General features: G+C 35.5%; 1 protein-coding gene across 2 annotated transcripts in view; it reads right to left on the bottom strand.

Moving 5' to 3' along the window:
• Pof1b (POF1B actin binding protein) overlaps window positions 1-20592 on the bottom strand; it is a 76608-nt gene extending 56016 nt beyond the window's left edge. For both annotated transcript variants that reach the window (XM_048418046.3, XM_048418045.3), the window contains exons 1-3: window positions 20452-20592; window positions 20013-20336; window positions 5184-5258 (exon numbers count right to left, since the gene is read on the bottom strand). In XM_048418046.3, coding sequence (XP_048274003.1) covers window positions 5184-5258; window positions 20013-20297 — 360 coding nt within the window. In that variant the 5' untranslated portion in view covers window positions 20298-20336; window positions 20452-20592. The remainder of the gene's footprint in view (window positions 1-5183; window positions 5259-20012; window positions 20337-20451) is intronic.
• Between the last annotated feature and the right edge of the window lie 886 nt (window positions 20593-21478).

The raw sequence follows: 21478 nt of genomic DNA, 5'->3' as shown, positions 1-21478 counted from the left end.
GAATGATAAGTTTCCCCTATGGAGTCAGGTAGCTGAACATTTGGTGCCAGTTGGTGGTACTGTTTGAGTAGAATATGGAATCTTTAGGTGGAGGAATCTTTCTGGAGGAAGTACTTCTTGGGGATGGGCTTTGTGGGTTTATAGACACACACTACTTCCAGTATATTTTCTGTTACATGTTTATGGTTAAGATGTGATCTCTCAGCTTTCTGCTCCTGCCACCTCTTGGTATGGTTCACCTACCATTATGGACTCAACTTCTGGAACTTTGAGCCCAATAAAGTCTTTCTTCCTGTGCTTCCTAGTGTTAGTCAACTTGACACAGGCTAGAGTCATTAGAGAGATGGAAGTCTTAATTAAGAAAAGGCTTCCATAAAATCAGACTGCAGGAAGGCCTATAGATGACTTTGTTAATTAGTTATTGATATGGAAAAGTCCAGTTTATTGTAGGTGGACCCCTGAGCAAGTGGTCCTGGGTTCTATAAGAAAGCAGGCTAAGCAAGCCATGGAGAACAAGCCAGTAAGCAATACTCTTCCATGGTTTCTGAATTAATTCCTGACTCCGCATTCCTACCCTTTCTGAGTTCCTGTCCTAACCACCTCCAGTGATGAACAGTGATGTGGAAGCATAAGCTAAATAAATCCAGCCCTCCCCAAGTTGTTTTGGGTTGTGGTGTTTCATCCCAAAAATCACAACTCTAAGACAGAAGTTGGTATCAGGATAGTGGGGTACTGCTGTGACAGGCAGGATCATGCTGTTTTGGGAGGATTGTGGAGAGACTATGGAACTTTGGGCTGGAGAAGTCATTGAACGTTGAGAGCTCAGTGAGCTCTTCTGGAAGACACGAATGTTGATAGCAGTACAGATGGTGAAGCCCCGGTTTGTGACGTGCCATAGGGAAGTAAAGCTTCTATCAGGTCATTTGTGTGAAGGATCTGTGGTGCCTTATCAGCTGGAGCTGAATAATTGGCTGTGACTAACAAGAGATCAGAGCTACTAAAGTAAAACCTTTTCCTTGCTGTGACAATTGTTACTGGTCATCTGGGATGAAGAATCTGTGGGGATTAAGAAGAGATCAGCATCACTAAGATGAAGTCTTCTAGGAAGTGGTTCCTGAGAGGGCACAGAAACTGTGTTCTAGAGGTGGCCTAGGTTGGCAGCTGAGCTTGGTAATGTCTAAGAGTCATGCGGGTGGTACTAGTTTTGAAAGTATGAAGAGGTCACCGAGAGCACCTGAGTTTTGGCATTGTGAGAGGCCATTGGTGAAGGTGCAGCCTCAATGGCAGTTGAAAGCCCAGGACTGAAGGGCCATGCAAAGAGTTTGAGGCTTGGCACCATGAAGAGAGCCTATGAGAGGGTACTGGTGAAGTGAAGCCTAGGTGCAGCAAAAGACCCCAGCATTTTGGAGATGCCAATACCATGGGATGACCACTAAGAACAGCCCCAGCAGTGAAATGTAGCCAGATGGATCCCAGAAGACAAGCTGGGTGGAGCCAGAGAAGTGGCCCGAGCCCTTTGGAGGAGTCCAGACATTGGATACTGCGTTATTTACAGTTGGAGTTTGTTTTTGTGGTTTTTTTTCAGATTGTTACTACGCCTTGTTTCTTCCCTTTTTAAGTAAGAACGTATTTAATGTATTTTTATTTTATATGAGTCCACAGTTGGGAGATATTGGAGTTCAAAAGACAATGGATATTTTAAAGAGACTGAAATTGTAAGTGTTTAAAATTTTAAAGACCTTGGAACTTTTTAAGTTAATAAAATGTTTTATATTGTAGTATCAATATTAATGTCTAATCTTGGGGATCGACAAGAAAGGAAGAGATTGTGCCTTAACTGTGACTTATTTGCTTTTTGAGTTATTTGGAAGGGGTCAGTTTTGCTGGCTAGTTTTATGTCAACTTGGTACAAATTAGAGTCATTAGAAAAGGGAGCCTCAGTTGAGAAATTGTCTTCATAAGATCAGGCTGTAAGCAAGCCTGTAGGACATTTTCTAATCAGTGATTGATGAGGGGTGCAGCCCATTGTGGTTGGGGCCACCCTTAGGCCTGTGATCCTGGGTTCTTGAAGAAAGCAAGCTGAGCAAGTCAGTAAGCAGCACTCCTCGTGGCTTCTGTATTAGATCCCACTACCAGGTTCCTACCCTGTTTGAGTTCCTGTCCTGACTTCCTTCAATGATGAACAGCAATTTGGAAGCAAAAACAAACCATTTTCTTCCCAATTAATTTTAATCATGATGCTTTTTCACAGTAATAGTGACCTTAATTCAGACACTTCCCTAATCACTTTTGGTCATAGTGTTTTATCATAGCAACAGGAAAGTAACTAATATATGGTATGTAAATAATTATTATTCCTACTTACAGTCCTAGTCCCCACTCTTTTCCCTCACCAAGGGCAAAGACTTCTGCAATCAGGGTTGCAAGCTGTAAGAAGCATGTAGGTCCTTGTCCTTACAGACAAGCACTAGGGGGACCAGAAATGTTTAAGCATACCTAGTTGTCATTTCAAAAGGAGATATATAACTTGTTTTCATTTCGTTTTGTTTTGGTTTTGCCCAGAATGCTGAGAATAGATGTGCTTAGTCACCGAATGACGTCTGTACTATCTGTATGGCCAGACAACACCAGTTCCCCCAGATTGATGTTTATCTCAGTCAATCTACAGTGCCTTCCTCCCAGAGTCCTTATCATGAGCATTGTTTACCTTGAATCTGCTTCCTTAGTTAATATATATAAACATATCTTTCACCTGTATTTTTACAAGAGTTTCAATGCAATCATGTCTTAAACTTTATTGTATGCATGGGATTGGGTTAATTATCATGAGAAAATATTTTTCCAAGTTGAGTTATACTTACATATGCCTAAAAATAAACTGCCCAGTGTCAAACTTTGGAAGTTTGAACTAGCACTGCCTACTGAGTAACGCTTAATCAGACTTTCTCTTCCACTCACTGAGAGATTCTGCTGGCTGTAGTGTTTGCAGAGACTCCCACAGCAAGTTAGGGAATAAGAGTGACTAATTTATGCGTCATTTATGGATATTTAAATGCTTTAGAGTAAGGACTTTGAACAACCTTTACAATGACTTGGGTATTTGTATTCTACCCACTGATATCAGCTTTGAGAAAATCTAAAAAAGTTTCATAGATCAGGGAGAAAAGATCTGGATCTAACATTTTGTAATTGAGAGTTCCTGGTCTGTTGTCTGATTTGCTTTCTGGAGAAGGGTTGCTCGATGGTCAGATAGTTCTCTGGTATTTCTTTGTGGAGAGTGAAAGCCAATTCAGATGTGGAGTCACTTCCCAAATTAAGGTTATTCTCTAGTTCAAGCTAGCTCACGTGGCCACACAAAGCACACTGGAGACCACAAAGAAATGTGCTATGCAAGTATGACCAATAGCAACTCCAGAAGCAATAGCAGCAGCTTGGGGACTAGGTGCCTCTCTATAAATTTTAAAATACACATGGTGAGATTTTTTTTTATAAAGTATTTTGTTTTGCTATATGCATCCCTGAAGAATTAGAACAAAATACTGCTTAATGTTAGTCAATTAAAATTTTGGTTTTATCTGGGCATTGTAGCATACCCCTTAAAATATTCATCGTGTTGGAAGTAGAGAGTCACAGATTATATTAAAAGAGACAAAAGAGACAGAAACCCTGTATATATTGCTGCAAGCCTGTAATTAAAGTACTTAGGAGGCTGAAACAAGGGTATCTGGCTTTGCAGATTAGCCTGGTGTACATACCTAGACTTGTCTCAGAAGTTCAATTAAAAGGGAAGAAAGAAAGACAGACAGAAAAAGAAAAAAAAAACACTAGAATAAAGAAAACTGGAAATGTTTTAGAAAAGCTCAGTATTATTAATATAAGAGGCTTGTTTTACATCAATGAGAAAAAGATCTGTAAATTAATAGTGAAGTAATCAAATACATATACAATTGAATAAAATAATGCAGAAAGTATGGGAAATTGGGAAGATTGTAAGAGCCAGAAATCATGAACATCCCTAGCAAAACCTTATTTGCTGGATCTGAAATCATTGCACACATTAACTCACAGTGACTGTGGCTACATGTATAAGACCTGTCCAAGATCAAACCAGTCAAAATACCAACACGGTTGAGGGAGATCGTGAACTCCCACCCCTACCTAAGGAGCGTCTGGGAACTGATAGCTGCTAGGGGAAGGGGAGTAAGATTTTATCAGGGATGTGTCCCTGAAAAGCTCCCATTCCCTAACAGAGGCTCCAACAGAGGCTATGCGGTAAGCACCAAGAGAACTCTAAAAAATTGATAAAAGCACATGAAGGCTGGGGAAAAAGGTATTTGTGAGGGAAGGATAGGAATCAGTGGAGAAGGAATAGGAAACAGATTTGATCAAAACACATTATATGCAAAATTCTCAATAAACATGTGAGGGAAAAGAAAGTGGTTAATAAACCTCAAACTATTCAACCAAACTAGGAATCAGAGCTTAACAACATAATACTATGTGTTGTCCAGAAACTTAAATTAGCATCTTCTCTCTTGTTTACACACTAAATTGTGTGCTCCTCTCCCATGTGACTACAACTTTAATATGCTTTATTTCTTAGACTTTACTTTTTGCATGTATCAGTTAGCTAAATCTATTTTATTACAGATCTCATTTAGATATACAATGCTTACATTAAAACCTAATCCAATAAATAGGATTATTAGGCCATAAAGGTGAAAGGAAATAACAGGTTGTGTGTCAGTGAAATCATACACTCATAATGAGCATAATCTTTTGTCCTGTAAGGACAAAATACCTCTAAATATACCTCCAAATATAAATTTTTAAGTATAACCACCTGCAAAGGCAGTTTCTCAGTCAACCCAAAATGCAGATGTTTTATTTGTACTAAAACCAAGAACCCTTAAAATATCCACACTCACCAGAAGATTTTCAGCTAAAATTAAACTACGCTTAAACTGAAAGTTTGAATAAGAGAGTAATGGAAGTAAAAATGTAATTCATGGCACTTGCTGCACATTCTTTTCCTGAGCAGGACTTATTTTCATATATGAGAATATCCTCTTCCATTTGCGAATGTGTAGTTCTATAAAGATCTAAAGATTGTTCACACATATGAACAAGACTTACACAAAAAGGAGAAAAACAAATCTAATGTAGCATACAACTTTGTTTACCTGGTCGGCATTTTGTGTTATATGTAGAGTGCTTGGTGCACAAGTAGAGATTTTCAGAGTTGGAGAATGGAGCTCCTGTAGAGAGAAACAAGACATTCAGAAATTGTTTCAGAGCAACTGAAAGTCTCCAGTCACTGGGATTATTAGCTCATACAATTTAAAGGATGATGTGTCCTTTATATTTTTATAATAATCTTATTAGTCACAAATAAGAGCACTGCATATAGCTTTCTTTGATGATGTCTATCTTTCTAAAGGGCACATTTGCTGAATTACTTGGCCAACTTTTTAAAGTAACCTAACAATAAAATAAATTCTAGAGTACTTTAATAGCATCCCAGTCTTGTATCATTAGCTTTTATTTTCTTCTTCTTTGACAACCGTACAAATATATACCACAATGGCATTATATGTCTTATGTGAATAAGATCAAAAACTTGTTAGGCAAAACAAATAAAAAATATCAAGCGAATAGAGGAAACTACCTTTGAAAACTTGAGTGTTACTTTTAGATTATTTCAAGTTGGCTCCATCCGTCTTAATCTGTTCTGGTCCCAGCTTTAATTCTGAACTCAGCACTGTTGCTCAAAATCATTCACAGAAGTGTAGCGGTGTGGTATTCATAGTGATTAGACAAAAATGATTACCCTTTTGACTATGCTATCATTGTTTATCTTTCTCCCCAAGTTAGTTTATATGCATTGCCTCATTAGTGTGTACAGGTACTGGGGATCCAACCCGAGACCTCACATGTTACCCAAGTGCTTACCACTAAGCTCCATCCCCATCTCCAGATTGCACAGTTGATAGCATTACTCAAGCTCCTCACACCTCCCTATAATTTGCAATGGATTGACATGCCTCCAGGATATTTTCCCACAAACAGAAAATGCTTTTCTAAGAAAGGGATAATTAAAATCATCATAGGTATACAAGGTAAACACTGACAGGTTTATCAGAAGCCAAGCTACAGTAGAAGTATAACGTGTGTTTTTAAAACATTTGCTCAAACTGGAGAATATTCTAGACACTTTGGCACTTTTTTTATCATTTTGTCTTCAACTTGTTACATTTTCATCTTGCCCTTCTTTTGTGTCAACTTCAATAACACAGATTCAGTATTTTTCAGGCACCTCTGAATAGGTTCCTGCATTTCCTGCTAGAAGCTAAAAATTGTTCAGGTAAATGCAGAAGGTTACAGACTGTAAAGCAAAAAGGTACATATTCTTCACTTCAAAAAAATGATCCCAAATACAACCATGTGCTAATGGATCTGGTAAAAAGATCATGGGGAAAAAAGGGGAGTTATTCTATATAAACATAATACTTCTGTTCTTTTTTAAAAAAATGATTAGTGATATATTTTAATAGCATATTAATTATACAAAGTAAATGGTTTCATCATGACAGTCACATGCATAAAATGTTGTTAGATTATAATTACACCTTTATTGATCCTGCAAACAGTCATTTCCTGTTCCATACGAAGTGAGAAATTGTTTGTGAATGAATCAATGAAGAGCATGTCATAATTTAAAGGTCACCACAGGAATAAGATTTCCTTTTTAGCCGTCTAAGTGTTTGATTTTGTATAAATCACACACACACACACACGTATATGTATGTGCGCATATATGTAGATCCTTCATATTGAAATCATTAAATTCAATGGGCAGTGATATTTTGATTCACATACCTTTTGCACCACAGCCTGATAATTAACTCCTGATAATTAAGGCACAGATGAGGTGTTTTGTTATCATGGTACAAGAAAGGTGCCTGGGCTTGGAGTTGGGCTACTTGGGCTTGAACCGTGTTATAGGTCTGGACATTGTGTGATGTTGGGTAACTCTTGTCTCTTCTAGGAACTTCAGTTTCCTCGTGTGGGAAATGACATGAGGTTGTGTGTAAATGTGATTTAGCTCCATACTCTCTGCTCTATTTCTGACATTTCTATAAACAAAGAAAGATCATTTTTAACACTTTTAAACTTATTTTTCCATATTGGTTCCATATCGACAAAATAATTTAAAATTCTCTAAGCTTGTCATTTTTGTTTTCCTTTGATGATGATGTTACTGATGATGATGATAACACATATTATAAGTTTTCTATTTCAAGCAGCTTATATAGCATTTTCTGAGTCAGTACTTAAAACAACCTCATAAGAAAGGTACCAGAACGACCCTATTATACTCACAAGTAATGTTATATAAAGAAGCTCAATTTAATAGGTGAAAGTCATACAGGCAATATTAAGTACTAGAATTTCAATAAAAGTCGCATGGCTCCAGAAATCACACATTTAATCAATCTACATTACCATATTTATAACTTGCTTGATTATACTTTGTTTTATAAATTGAAAAATCTACTTAGAAGGTAAGTTATGATTAGATCTTATATTAGGAATCTAAATATATTTTTATTTGCTTCTTTAAAATTAGTTCTTGTGAAAAGTAACATTTATATTTTTGGCTGTTGGAGAATTAACTGAAGACTTGGTGCATGCTAGAAAAAGGGTTTTCCTGCTAAGCTGTATCCTGGCGATTGTTTTCTGTGGCAGCATTTCAGGATGGACCTCAGGCTGACCTCATCATTTCCCTGCCTTTAGTCACAGTCTCCTTGAATTACAGGGGTGCATTATCACACCCAATTCAAAAGCAACTTTTGTGTTCTTCAAAATATTACACCTATCTAAAAGTGATTGCATGAGAAGACAGTCCTGATTAAATAATTTAAGCTGTTATAAATTAAATAAAGGGTATCTGTAGACTGCATGATATATTTGCAAAGTATAGCCTCGGGGCTCTAAATTAAATAAGGCACTGAAGTTCTATTTACCGCCTACATCATTTAATCCCTTTAATATTTCAGAATAGTTCTACTTTTCTTATAAAATATACACTATATTATTGAGTCATCTATCCTGGTGGCTCAGAAATGATAAACATCACCTTGTTGTCAACTTTCTTTACACATAAGTTTGGAGAAATCAATGTTCATAATTACACAGGTGAGATTGGTAGAAAATCCAGGTCTGTTTGTCCTGTGCTGTCTCCAGTAATGATTTTCAGCTTTGACAAAGTTGTAACAGTGCTGCTCCTTCTCTTCCTCATTTACTTTTTTATGAAGTAGACATGGCCTTGGCAATTTTAAAATCAGAGTGGATTGAAATCAGTTGACTTTTTGTGGGAATTTTACCACACCACTCAAGATAATTTTCTACATCTTAGCACACACTTTATCAGAGCTAGAAACTTTGGTTTCCAGTAGGGAATTCACTATTCACAAAAAATGTATCCATTTTCAACTGTTAAAATAGCTATGTTTCTTCAGAGTTAAATCAGTTGAAGTGTAATGGGCCAAGTTCCTCAGTTATTTACTCTAATAACAGTGCTTTTCAGAATCACAGTGCAGGGAAGGAAGAAAGTCAGAGGTTGGAAAACTGTTATTCTCATGTAGACATAAAAAACCTATAAAGCATACTCTATGTTCTTAATTTAAGAATTGTTTGGAGAATGGAATTAAAAATCAGAACGAATGCTATTTTTGTCTTCTAATAAGTTTTTATGCTATTCTAGGGTGATAAAAATAGCATTATCACCAAATGGCTTATTATAATAAAAGTACAAACATGTTTAAAGTGAGACACTTTATTATCTAATTAGAATGAACTAAAATAGATAGTTGATATAATGGAAATATTTGAAGTAGATTTCTAAATTCAGTGATGCATAATTCATTGAACTAGCCATGTTAACTTGGGGAAGTTATCTTTGATGGTTGGAACACTGGATTTTTTTAATTTGTTTTTTTATTTTCTCTGAAAACTAAGTCTTGTATAACCACAGCTAGTCTTGAATTTCTATATATGCCAAAATAACTCTGAACTTCTGATCCCCAAATGCTTTTAACCCAGACATGTATGACCATATTCAGTTTATGTGGGTACTGGAGATCACACACAGGGATTCATGTATTTTAGGCAAGCACTCTAGCAACCTAGCTGTATTTCCAGCCCTCTTTCTATGTGCAATGGATATTACTTGTTATATAGCAGGGTAGAGAGATAGAAGATTTAACAGATTATAATCTCAACTCTTACCAAAGTTATAATCAGTTAGCAGATAAAAATTTACAAATAAAAGTGAAGCAAGAACTATAAGGAGTTAACTATAGGAACTTCAAGTGGTAAAAGGTAAAGTTAAACTTAGATAACCAAAGACTGGATTACAAAGAAATATAGAGGAGGGTAATAAGTCTTGCTACAATTTTGTCATGTGCAGATTGGTGAGAAGCGTAAACATTGGGGGCTTATTTTGAGAACAGAGGTTTATATTTGGTTGAGTAAGACTTCAACAAAATAATGTCCATAGGAAGCAGATCACACGCAGATCTAAAAGTCAAATAAAGACATTTATAGACTGAATCTCACTGAAATTTTTATGGGGAGAGGAATGACATGAAGTATTTGCAGAGTCCTTGAGAAGTCTTTTAGAAAAAAAATTTAGGTGTATTGATTTGGGGAGTAATTTAAAATAATTTTGTATTGGAATATCTACATTGGATCTAATAACTTTTCTATAGTTTTGATTGAGTAAAAAAATGGGCTAAGGGAAAGCTCATAAATGCTTGGTCCCATATGATTAAGAACATGTGTCAGGAGCCTGTGTTGGAGAAGAGCTGATCACATCATAGTAGTTCAAGAAACAAAGAGAGTGATCCAGGAACTGGCCAGAGACAATATATACTGAAGAACCTACACAAAGGGGGACTTACTCTTTTAGGGAGGCCACAGTTCCCCGAAAATTTATAGATTCTCCAAAAACAGTGCTACCAACTCAGGCATAGATGTTTAAAACATGAGCCTCTGAGTGCCATTTTATAATCAAGCCATAATAACACCCAAGCTAAAGTTCATGTAAGAATATAAGTGGGTAAGTAAATGCTATGTTTGAGGCAAACATCTTTCCTTAGAAAGTTCCAAATAAAGCTTGGTATGAGAATGAGTACTGAAGAGTTATAATAGTCCTCACAAGAGAATCTTTGGGCACATAAGTAATGTGTCAAACCATTAGAGGGTTAGAGAATGAAATTTAATAAACAAAAGAACTTCATTTTGACAGAATTTCATCAGCAGGGCAAGTACATGAATATATCTAAAAGCAAACTAATTAACAGCTATAAGCAAAAATAGCTCAAGGAACTGATATGAGGACCAATCAAAATACCTGCCCTTTAACATCATATGCCATAACAATTGTGACAAATATTTATCCATCAAAATAACAGACCAAATATAAACAAGTCAATTTCAGATGCTTAATAAGACCTATGATCTGGAAAACAAAACTAACTGGCTCATTGAGTGACTTCCTTATGTCTATTAAGGTGATGTGCTGTTCAATTTTTTTAAAGAAGCTATGTGTGCCTTTCTAGTTTAATTTCAAAGAGAGGCTGTGGAATAATAACAGTCTGAAATAGTTCCAGTTAATAACTATGCTTTTACAAATGCCATATTCAGGAATTTGGAGAAGCCATAGTCATAGAAAAGGAAGAAAAACCAGAGGTATGAAATAGGAAAGGGGTACGGGAAGGAGCAGAAAAGCAGAATAAAGAGAAAGAAAATGCTTACATATTCTATTTCCCCAACATTTATTTTGATTTGCCTTTGAGTCTTGATTTTACAAATAATGTGCCAACCTTTAAGAGGTGTAAAGTCTGGGTGGAAGGACAGACCAAGGTAGTATTTTATGTGTCACCCTCTAGTTAATGCAAGCTAATATCAGTTATAAAAGTAGACCACATCTAGGGTAGTTGTAGATGAAAAGCTGTAGGGTAAGAAAAACCTTAAAGATGACTTTTCAAATGCATTCTGAGGAATAAGTATGATCAACATATATCTTAGTCAGGATTGGCTATTTACAGAACCTGGAATGGAAATAACAAGGGTGGCAGGGAAGTGGGGAGAGTGCCAAACTGAATGTGTTTAGGAAACAGCAGTATGCATATCTGGAACAGGAGATGGAAAGATGTAATAAATGGGGGGCAGATTCAAAAGCAGAATTGGAAGTCCCAAAATGGTCTTCACATCACCAAGGACATTTTGTGTCATTAAGACCATACATTCCATATCAAGGTAAAGAGAGATTTTATTCTTTCAATATTTCCACTAAAGTTACCTCCAAGGCATTTGGACATTTGAAATAACTAAAAATTAATAAATTTCTTATGTCATCATATGTTTTGATAACACAATCAGTAAAATTCATGGAAAATAATTTAAAAATTAATTCTGAATGACAACAAAAATTTTTGATCCTGAGAAAAAACGTATTTCAGACAGAATGGTATTAGTGTTACATAGTCTTAGGAAGTTTATGATGACCTCAAATTCACTACATAACTAAGGTTGGTCTCAAATTCATTATGATCCCACTAGCTCAGCCTCCTGAATGATGAGATTATACCATGTCCATCCTATCTTATTTATTTATGCTATATATAAATTATTTATATAGCTTATATATTTATTTATATTTATAAATATAAATTATTTATATAGCTTATATATTTATTTATATATCTACATTATATCAGGTGGTTAATAATGGGTACATGTTAAAGAAAATAATGATGAAATGCAACAATGAATCAGATAGGACAGACTTTGTAATGTAAATAAGTCAAATGCCTATGCCAAGAATATAAAATATTGCATAATGGTTATAGGTATAGTCCTGTAACTAACTGCTAGGTTTAAAGCCCAGTTTTAGCTGTATGGAATTCCAAAGATTATATTACATCTCTGTAATTCATGAACCTAGACTGTAAAAATGGGAATGATATAGAACTTCATTTACAAAAGTTCATAAAACAGTTCTGTAGAGTAAAAGTTAAGAGACAATTCCAGAGAGGATATAAAATCCAAATCATGTGTACAAAAAGAAAAAAAAAGTCTGGGTAGAGTGATATGTATTTGTAGGCCTAAATACTTGGTAGACCGAGGCAAGAGGATCACATGAAATTGAGAGTTTCAGGCCATCCTGGCTATCATAGTGAGACTGTCCAACTTCTTTCAAATGAAACAGAAAGAAAAATGCACTATGATTAATAGGAATCACTTTTCATCTTTCTTCTATTCCTAACAATTTTCTCTATGAAACAATGGGATTTTGAAAAGAAAAAAATCAAAAGATACATGTTTACAAATATATGCATTTTGTTCAGGTCTCTAAAGTTTTTGCTTTGGTTTTACTTTTGAAATAGTTACTGTAAACTCACACTCTGAAAGGCTATAACTTCATTATTTCTTTCATATATATATATATATATATATATATATATATATATATATATCCATCATCACTAATCAAACATATTAGCAGCACATGGATCATACATTTTTACCTTCAAATACTCATTTAAATTCAATGGTCTTTAGAGATATTTCTTAATTTAGATAATGAATGGCTTGAGTTTATAGATATACACTGGTAGATGGGCATTTTCTCTATCTGCACTGCTTAGTGCACAAATCAGTAGCCACATTCAGGTATTAAATGCTTAAAATGATAGTAGTGTAACTGAAGAACTGAATTAGGTTTTAACTAATTGAAATATGAAAGTTAATAGCAATATGTGGCTATGGCTTCTGTACTGGAAGTACATTTCTTTTGTTTGTTTTCTTCCAAAATAATATTTTTATTGATTATTTGAGAATTTCACACAGTGTACCCTGATCACATTTACTTTTCAGTTAGTTCTTCCAGGTCCACTCCCTTACCTCTGTGCCCTATCCTCCCAAAAAGAAGGAAAAATACACCTAGTTCAATTTGTGTTGCTCATATACTCACTGGAGTGTGCAGGCCCAAAACTGTGAGCCTATTTCCACCTTTTCTGAAGGTCAGAGAGTTTTAGCTTGTTCAAAGTTGCTGACAACAAGTGTGGCTGCACATCCTCACCTAGGGTGTGGTTACTTGGTCTTTTTGACGTTAAGATGGCCCATACAGGTAGGTCCACTGTACCCTCACCAATAGTCAGGATATTCAAGTATACTTCTTCTCCTTCTTTGAAATGGGAGGTTTGACCTTGGGAGTGTCTGCTTTTAGAATATTTGGTCTAGGGTAGGTTCACTGCCTAAACAACAAAATGCTTTTCTCATGGATTAATGGCTTAATGGCTCAAAGTATTGAAGCAAGTAACTGTTCTAGTTGTCCTTTGTGTCCTTTGTATCATGGTAAAGCAGTCTTTTGTCTTCTTCGCCCTGTTGTATTGGGGTATAAAAATGTATGGAAAATTAACCACAGGAAATTTCAGTATTCACTGGAACTCCCTCCTGGTACTATCCTATGTTTTCTGTTTTATTATTTTCACTCGTTTCTTCGTTCTCTTGACTATTTTTCTAATCCCCATGCCCCTACTCTGGTAAGCTTGTCTCCTCCAATACTGGAGCATGATCAAACTCCCAGTGCCCAGTAGCTTAAAGAAACCTGAGCCCTTTCCCACCCCCACCCCCACAAGAAGCCATCAACTGTGAAGAGCTAAACTTCAGCATCCCCATTACAATTTTTAAGAGTACATTTCTAAGGAAAACATTAGGAGATTTTAATGCTTGGTGTAAAAAGAAAAAAAAATTAAAGTCTCATCTCAAATATTGAGTTTCAAGATAACAACTAAGAGCATGAAGAGTTCCAAATTATGTTCTCTAAAGAATATTTGTGTCATTAAGCACTATAAATACAAGTTTCTATTTAAGTCTTCTGATCATATACTATACACTTTGTAAAACTGCTTTAATACTTTTCTCCCTTTTCTTTCCTGATTGGCCATGCCCTATTAAGCTTTTCAAGCACAAGAATCTACCTAACGTTCTAATGTTAAATGAATGTCTACAGAGTAGTGAGGTTATTGAGTTTATTTCCTTGCTTGTGCCACAAAGGGGTTTCGTTGACCATACTTTTAAAGAATCAAATAAATTAAGTGCTAACTATCTCTAAGATTGTACTGGATATCTTCACATTTACCTCATTCAGTAATCTCTGACGTTCTGAAGAAAGACATTATTTTTCCTTTCCAACTAAGCAAACATAGATTCTAACAAGTCAAGTAATTTATTCAAAGTAATACAATACTTAACACTTAACCTGGTGTTTTCCACTATATATAATCCCATTTGACTGTCATAATAATCTTATGCATTCCTTGTTGTGATTTCCCCACTTTATAGATGAGGGAAATGGCATATACTGCTAATGAGTTTCTGTACCAGGAATTGAACTCAAGCTTAAAATCTAAAGTACATTGTTTCAGAGTTCTGTTCTATCAGAATCCACTTGAACATTTAGTACCTGAACATTTAGATCCTGAATGTTTAGTACCTACAGCAATCACTAGGACTTTCCACAGAGAGCAATTTTGTGGGCATTTTTTCTGTAACTGCTTTTTGGGCTGCAGAATCTGAACCTCTCAAGTATCTTTTACTGGCTTTCACCTATCTCTTGGTGGCTCTGGTCAAAGTGTTCAATATATTCAAGTAACAAAGAATAAATAAATGAATTAGATAGTAGAGAACATTATATCCACACTGGAAGATTTTTTTTCTGTATATATTTGAAAGTATATTGCAATGAACATGAAACTTCTTCATGATTATTTAACTTGAACTTTAAGTCTTTACTTAAAGACTAATATATAATGCTTTCCAACAAAGATCATGGGAGCATTATGGATCTTCCTGTTAGTCCCAATACTTATAAGAAACACTGAAAGTATTAATACTGAGTTAGGTCTAGGCTCAGAAGTTTCAAATGAACAGTATTTTTTAAACTTTTTTGGTTTTTCTAGACAGGGTTTCCCTGTGTATCCCTGGTTATCCTTGAACTCACTCTGTAGACAACGCTGACTTCAAACTCAGAGATTCACCTGTATGCCTCCCAAATGCTAGGATTAAAAGCATGCATCCCTACTGCCTGACTCTTTTTTTTTTGTATTTTTATAGCTCCTTTTAAATTGAAAATAATTTTTTTCATACAATATTTTCTGACCACAATTTTCCCTTCTTCACCCATTCCCCAAATCTCCCCAACTCCCCATCCAATTAATTCCAGTCCCTTTTTTCTCTTAATAAAACATAAAACAATAATTAAAAATAATAATAAACGAGAATAAAAAGAAAAAGCATTAGAAATACACACAAAAAATCCACACCCCATAAAAACACAGAATCTGAAACCGTAATATATTTAAATCTACCTGACATTTATCCTGACAGAATTTCCCAAGGCACACTGGCATTTGAATAATGTTCCTGAATAGTGTGAAAAATGCTTTTGTTAGAACCTTTCAAAGTCAGTAACATCGTCAAACACCTGCCTTAGGTTATTGTTGAGATGTTATTCAATGTTTTATACAAGAAACATGTAAATTATAAGCACCATTTTCCCCATCCTGATGAGACAAACACTTCATTTACTTAGAATAAAAGTCTATGATTGTGTTGTAATGTAAAGCAAAGAAAAAGTAGCTCCACTTTTTTCTTCTTTCAAGCCCAAATTCCTCACTTAAGATAGTTATTCCTTATTCTTATTCCCTCGGTCTTTTTAAAAAGTACTATTAAATGAAAGGGAACAAAAACAGAATATATAGTTCTTTTCAGTGCTTGCTTTCTGTCTTTAGCTATTACTAGGATATATGCTCCTACAAATGTAAAGAAGACATTCTACTGGGATAGCTGCTGATGCAGAGTCCATTTCAATCTATTTATTTAGAAACGCTTTAGTTTTTATACGAAGCTTAAGAGCATGACAAATCTCCCAGTAGTTTCACCATAAGTTGCGAAGATCGGTTGATAAAATGCTTTGCTCTTCTTCCACTGGCTACATTCCCTGCCCATTACTGCGGCACCAGGACGGCTTGTAAATGTCACTGGCTGAAAGCTGGCCCAGAAATTTATCAGACTTGCTTTAACAGGAGACAATTGCCATGAACATTTTCACCCAGCAATTACTTGCGCTAACAAATTCTAAAGCTTCATTTAATTGTGAGCATAAAGGGGATGACCAACTCTGAAAACACCAGCCCCTTTATCCCATGACCTCATTCGTTATTCAGGCAACCTACTTCCCTGAACAATCATTCTCTTTACTGACCACACCCTTGAACAACAATTTCTCAAAGCAACACACCTCTCCACCCAGAACAGAAAAAAAAAAATCTGGTAGTAAATAGAAATTTTAACACAGTAGGGAAGTCATTCACAGCCTTTGCAAACAAAGACAAAGGAAAATAGTAACACAGACAGACCAAGGTGAACTGGCAGTGAAGGTCATTTCCAAATTCACATTTACCTCTAGGCTGCTCTCTGAGGCCAGATTCTTTGTTACAAGTTTTTAAATGAAAAAGAATGGCAAATTAGCCCATACATTAAAACCAAACATTTTATTTAATAAAATCCTCATGGCAACATATAAACAAATATTTTAAATTGTACATCGGCTTGTGCCACCTACAGCCCAGACTGTGTGTTTGCCCCCAAAGTGGACTTTCCTGTGACAAGCAAATGGTATTTATTCAGATCACACAATTTTCTGTAAAATAGGCACTTAAGAAGCATCTGTTCACTGAATGACTGGAATTTAAAATATTTAATTTTGATCCATTTTTCTTTCTCAAAACAGTTTCTCAGTATTCATGGAAAATATCTTGACCTTCATGAATACTTAAATTAGCCAAAGGAAAAAATATAAGTCCAATGAATAATTCACATCAGTGTTGTTCATTTAAGACAGTATGCCATTTTGAGTTAATTTTGGTGGTTTAATATTTAAGCGTTAAGGATTGAATTATAGAGGGTTTTGTTGTTATTGTTTTCTTTGGCTTTAAGTGGCTTCTAAAACATTATTCATTTATTTGTAAGACCATATTGGGCTTAAAAGTGTTTCTGACTTTGTATGATTATTTTTGTTCCTGAGGGCAAACCTAATAATTTAAATTCTACTATTAATTCAGATAACTTAGTAGCAACTGGTATCTACACTTAATTTTATTTGAGAAATAACCTATTAATCAGACAAAATAATAACAAGAGAGCCATAAGTATGTCTCATCAATTATAGAAAAGAAATGAAAGCAATATTATGTATCATATAGACAGAAATATAAATGTTTATATCCATAAACGTATTTTTAGTACACAAGAGCACAGTAGTTTAAAAAAAGAAATAACTAAATATGTTCTAAAACACCATGGATAGAAAATGTTAGATATTTGTAAATGACATTTAGTTAAGTATAAAATTAAGATTAAAATTCATGAAACAAAGCAATGCGGCATAAATTGTTTCTCAAAGTAAATATTTTACTACTGGAAAAACTATTTTAAAATCTGAGTTCTCTAAATATCATATATTCACCAAGATAAAGCAAAAGCTTAATTGAATTCATCGTGGCCAGAAATTGAGTGTTAATCCTCATTATCGGGGCTTCACTTTGACTGACATTGCATAATTGCCACATATCAACTCATCTGAAATATGGCATCTTAAAGAGAAATTTTATTAAAACTGTAAAAGGAGTTTTGAACAATATTTACTTCCCAGTGCTTAGATGGAATATAATAAAGTTATCATTATAGTGTAGACATTTTGTCAGCACGAAGGCAATTTCAGATCACATCTAGGAATACTTTACATAATGCCACAATATTATCCCACCAACAAACAGGAAAACAGGAGAACTGAATAGAAGGGCTTTCTAATCATTATCATTGTGGTAACTATCCTAAAAAGCTGATTTGTTGTAGTCCCTTTTATTGGACTTCATATCCAAGTCAATCTGAAATTTTATAGTCAAAATTTCTCTTCTCTACCAAGGGAATCTTCTTCCTTTCTACCACATAGCTTGAATCTCATTTCCCTCCTCATCACTCACCCATACTTTTATTTCTCTTTAGTGATAAATAACTCAGATATCACAGTGAAATCCATTCCTGTCTCCTATCTCAGCTACTAAGGTTACACTTTCTGCCCCTAAGGATCTGTACTATTATTTTTCTACAAAGAACTAAGTTTCAGGATGGAAATAGTCTTAGAGGGATTAATTTGGCAAATTCCATATAAAAGATGGAAAGTTTTATAAAAAGCTTAAGCATTTTAGTTTGGACATGACATTATTATTAAAAAGGAAAGTTGAAACAAGGAACAAACAATAAAACACAATTCTCAAAATTGTCCTATACTCAATATTTATTATTTTTTAATATTTTGCTCTTAAGTGTGTATCTATTATTCTTTTACTAGCATGTAAAAAGGCTGAGGGCTGAAAAAACTGAGAAGTAGGATGACCTCAGCATTCCTAGGATAATAGTAATTGCTGTTTTCAACCTTCATCCTTTTGGAGGTATTAAGGAGCTAAGATGCCACCAAATTTCTTGCTCATTAACATGCTAATGTTGCATATTGGAATGTGAGTTTGCATCACTATGATCACTTATACAACCTAAGATTTTTTTTTAACTTTCATAATTTTCTACACCTTGAACTCAATACAGATGACAGCTTTTCCTTCCTACAGACAGAAAGGGTGTGAATTTGGATGGGAGGATCTTGGAGGAGCACTAAACAGAACATATTCTATGGAAAAAATTATCTTTAATAAAAAGAAAAAGGAAATTATTGGTATTAAATCCTAGATTTGCTGTGTATTTTTCCCTGAAATTATGCTAAGTGTTGAATAAAACAATAGTAAAATTGTTGTGCCTATGATTTGGAAGCAACCTGTATCTTTGAGGAAATCTTTTTTAAGTTCCATTGTACATTTTAATAATATTGCTTCATAGTGTACTTGAATTATGGGCTTTCCAAAAGTGATCTGTATCCAGTTGGTATAGTAATGTAAGGTAGAATAAGATCCCAGTAATCATTTTATGAGGTCTTCATAGTATACTTTGTAAATACAATTTCAGTTTGGATAGAATCTCACAGAAAGCTTAAAATATGTACATTTTATATAAAGATAGAGTTAAAGAATCAAAATGGAAATTAACCTGTCCTTTTATATCATCTTTCCACATTATTTTTCATGTGCTTGTCTGACTATTAGCACAGATATTGATTTTAAAAGCAAAACAAATAAAAATCTTAGAAATTATTATGTTCTCAAGAGTGTCTTAGAGATCCGTCTTTTGTAGCTTTCATATAATACTCATTTACCTTTTTCTTGCTTTTCAAATCCTATAACCTGTCTCCTACCAACATTCCACAAATTATTCAGCTGGTACGTATAAGAATCAATGTGTCATTTTGACACATAAGAAAATTCTAAGACATATGCACCTGTCACTTAGCCAGGATCAGCATACTATTAGCTGAACACAAATAACTACACGTCACTCCATATATGCCATTGTCTCTATATCATTCTACTTGGCACAAAACACCTGTTTGCTCCTGATATGAAGCGAATCAGTGGGGAACTGTTCTAAAAATAAACCTTTTTGCATTTAAGTTGATGACTACTTTTGTCGTTACAGGCAAAATGGTTTGCCGCTTAGAACACATCTTTCAATCAACTTCAATTTTAAAAATGTGGCTTCCTATGCTCTGGTTAGGTTATGTAAATCATTGGAATGGCAACCAACTAACCACAGGCACTGGTAAATGAAAAAATACAGCTAAGAGACAGAATTTGGGAGACTGTCCAAAACATACATAACTGCAATCCACCAAGAGCTGTCCTGTAGACTACAGCAAATGAAAAAGAAAGAGAAGTGAGGTTTAAGATGTGTTTCTTGTCCCCCAATAACCTGGAAAAGCTATCTTTTATTACCTGAGAATGGTCACTCCAAACCAAATTTTGGTAGGAGGAGGCAGTTTTGAGCGGGGAGAGCACTTCCCGTGAGCCGAGGGGGTCCAAGGCCTGCACCACCTTGTTCATAGGCCCACTGTAGGTCCTCACTCGCTCATACACAACACTTTTTTCTGGAGGCTGCTGGCCTTGACTTGACTGGTGGTAACAGTGGTAATGCTGAGGCTGGTACTGCAGCACCTCTGTGGGCTGCTGGGTCCCACAGCTGCCGCTGCTGCTCTCACTCCAATAGCTTGAGCTCATCATCTTCTCAGTGGTCAGAAAGGGTTTCCCCGGGTGCTCTCCCTAAGGAATAAACAGAGAAAAATGATAACAGGGCAGGCCGGCAAGCAGGGACACGCAAAGAGGGCCTTTATCAACCACCTTTTATCCCCGGTGGTGCCAGGAAGAGATGAGTTACCTGAGCAGTAGCAGGAGCAGGTCTGGCAGCTGCAGAGTAGACAGTTAAGGATTTGAGCTCAAATGAAAAGTGGAGCCACCCTGGGAGATTGCTCCAGGAAATGGTACTGACACGCCCCTGAGGGGCGGATTCACCTGGCAGGTTTGCGTGCCAGGAGAGGCCCTGCCTTGCCACAGAGATAGCAACAAGGCTTCCCAGTAGGTAAAGGAGTCTAGAAAAAGGCAGAGACAGAGTTCAGGGCTGGAGTTCGTAGGATTGGAAATCTGAAGACAAAGACACCAGTGTCCAGACTTGTTTGAGAAAACAAAGCTACTTTCCCATGGCTTGTAAACTTAGCAAAGGTGGTTTCAGTCTTAGGACTCGTTCCAGTATCTCAGTCCAAATTAAAGGGTATTAGCCTAGGGACAAACTAACTTTCAGAGATAAGTTTGCGTTCTTCACAAACTCCTGGTGATGATAATGTGGATAATGCAGATTGCCATGGGAACGCCGAGAAAAATTTCTCTAATTTGTGAACCTGTTTATCTGGCTCCAGTCATAGTCTGTGTTTTGAATGATATTGACAAAATTGTATCCAAATTATTGAATTTCTGTCTAGAAATTAAAGGGGTGGGGTGGGAATGGCTCAGGAAAATGCTTTGCGTTTTGCTTTTTCCTTTTATTGGTTTGAATTTTTACAAAGGAATGCCCTGACAATTTTTGTGTCTTAGTAAACACAGAGTTCCACTCTATCTTTAATCTCCAATTGTTAAAAGAACTGTAAACCTTTAAGATTCCTTCTGAGACAAACTGAAATTTAAATGTGTTCAGCGCTTATTTACAACCACTTGCGAATCAAATCATAATGATATTTTATCAACCAGGTAATGCCTTGCGAATTACTCCAGCACAACTCAACTGCAAAATACTATCTAAGGACTCCTTCCAAAAAGGGTGTCTTCTTTATTTGTATATGGACCTTGGGACCACTATTTCAGAGAGAAATGTGATAATGTCTTTCATCTGGGTAGCCATCTTTTTCTCTGAT

The sequence above is a fragment of the Myodes glareolus genome, chromosome X (assembly GCF_982192425.1).
Source record: "Myodes glareolus chromosome X, mMyoGla1.1, whole genome shotgun sequence".
NCBI lineage: Eukaryota > Metazoa > Chordata > Mammalia > Rodentia > Cricetidae > Myodes > Myodes glareolus.
Note: the sequence above shows the minus strand (reverse complement) of the source record. Positions and strands in the feature narration are given on the sequence as shown.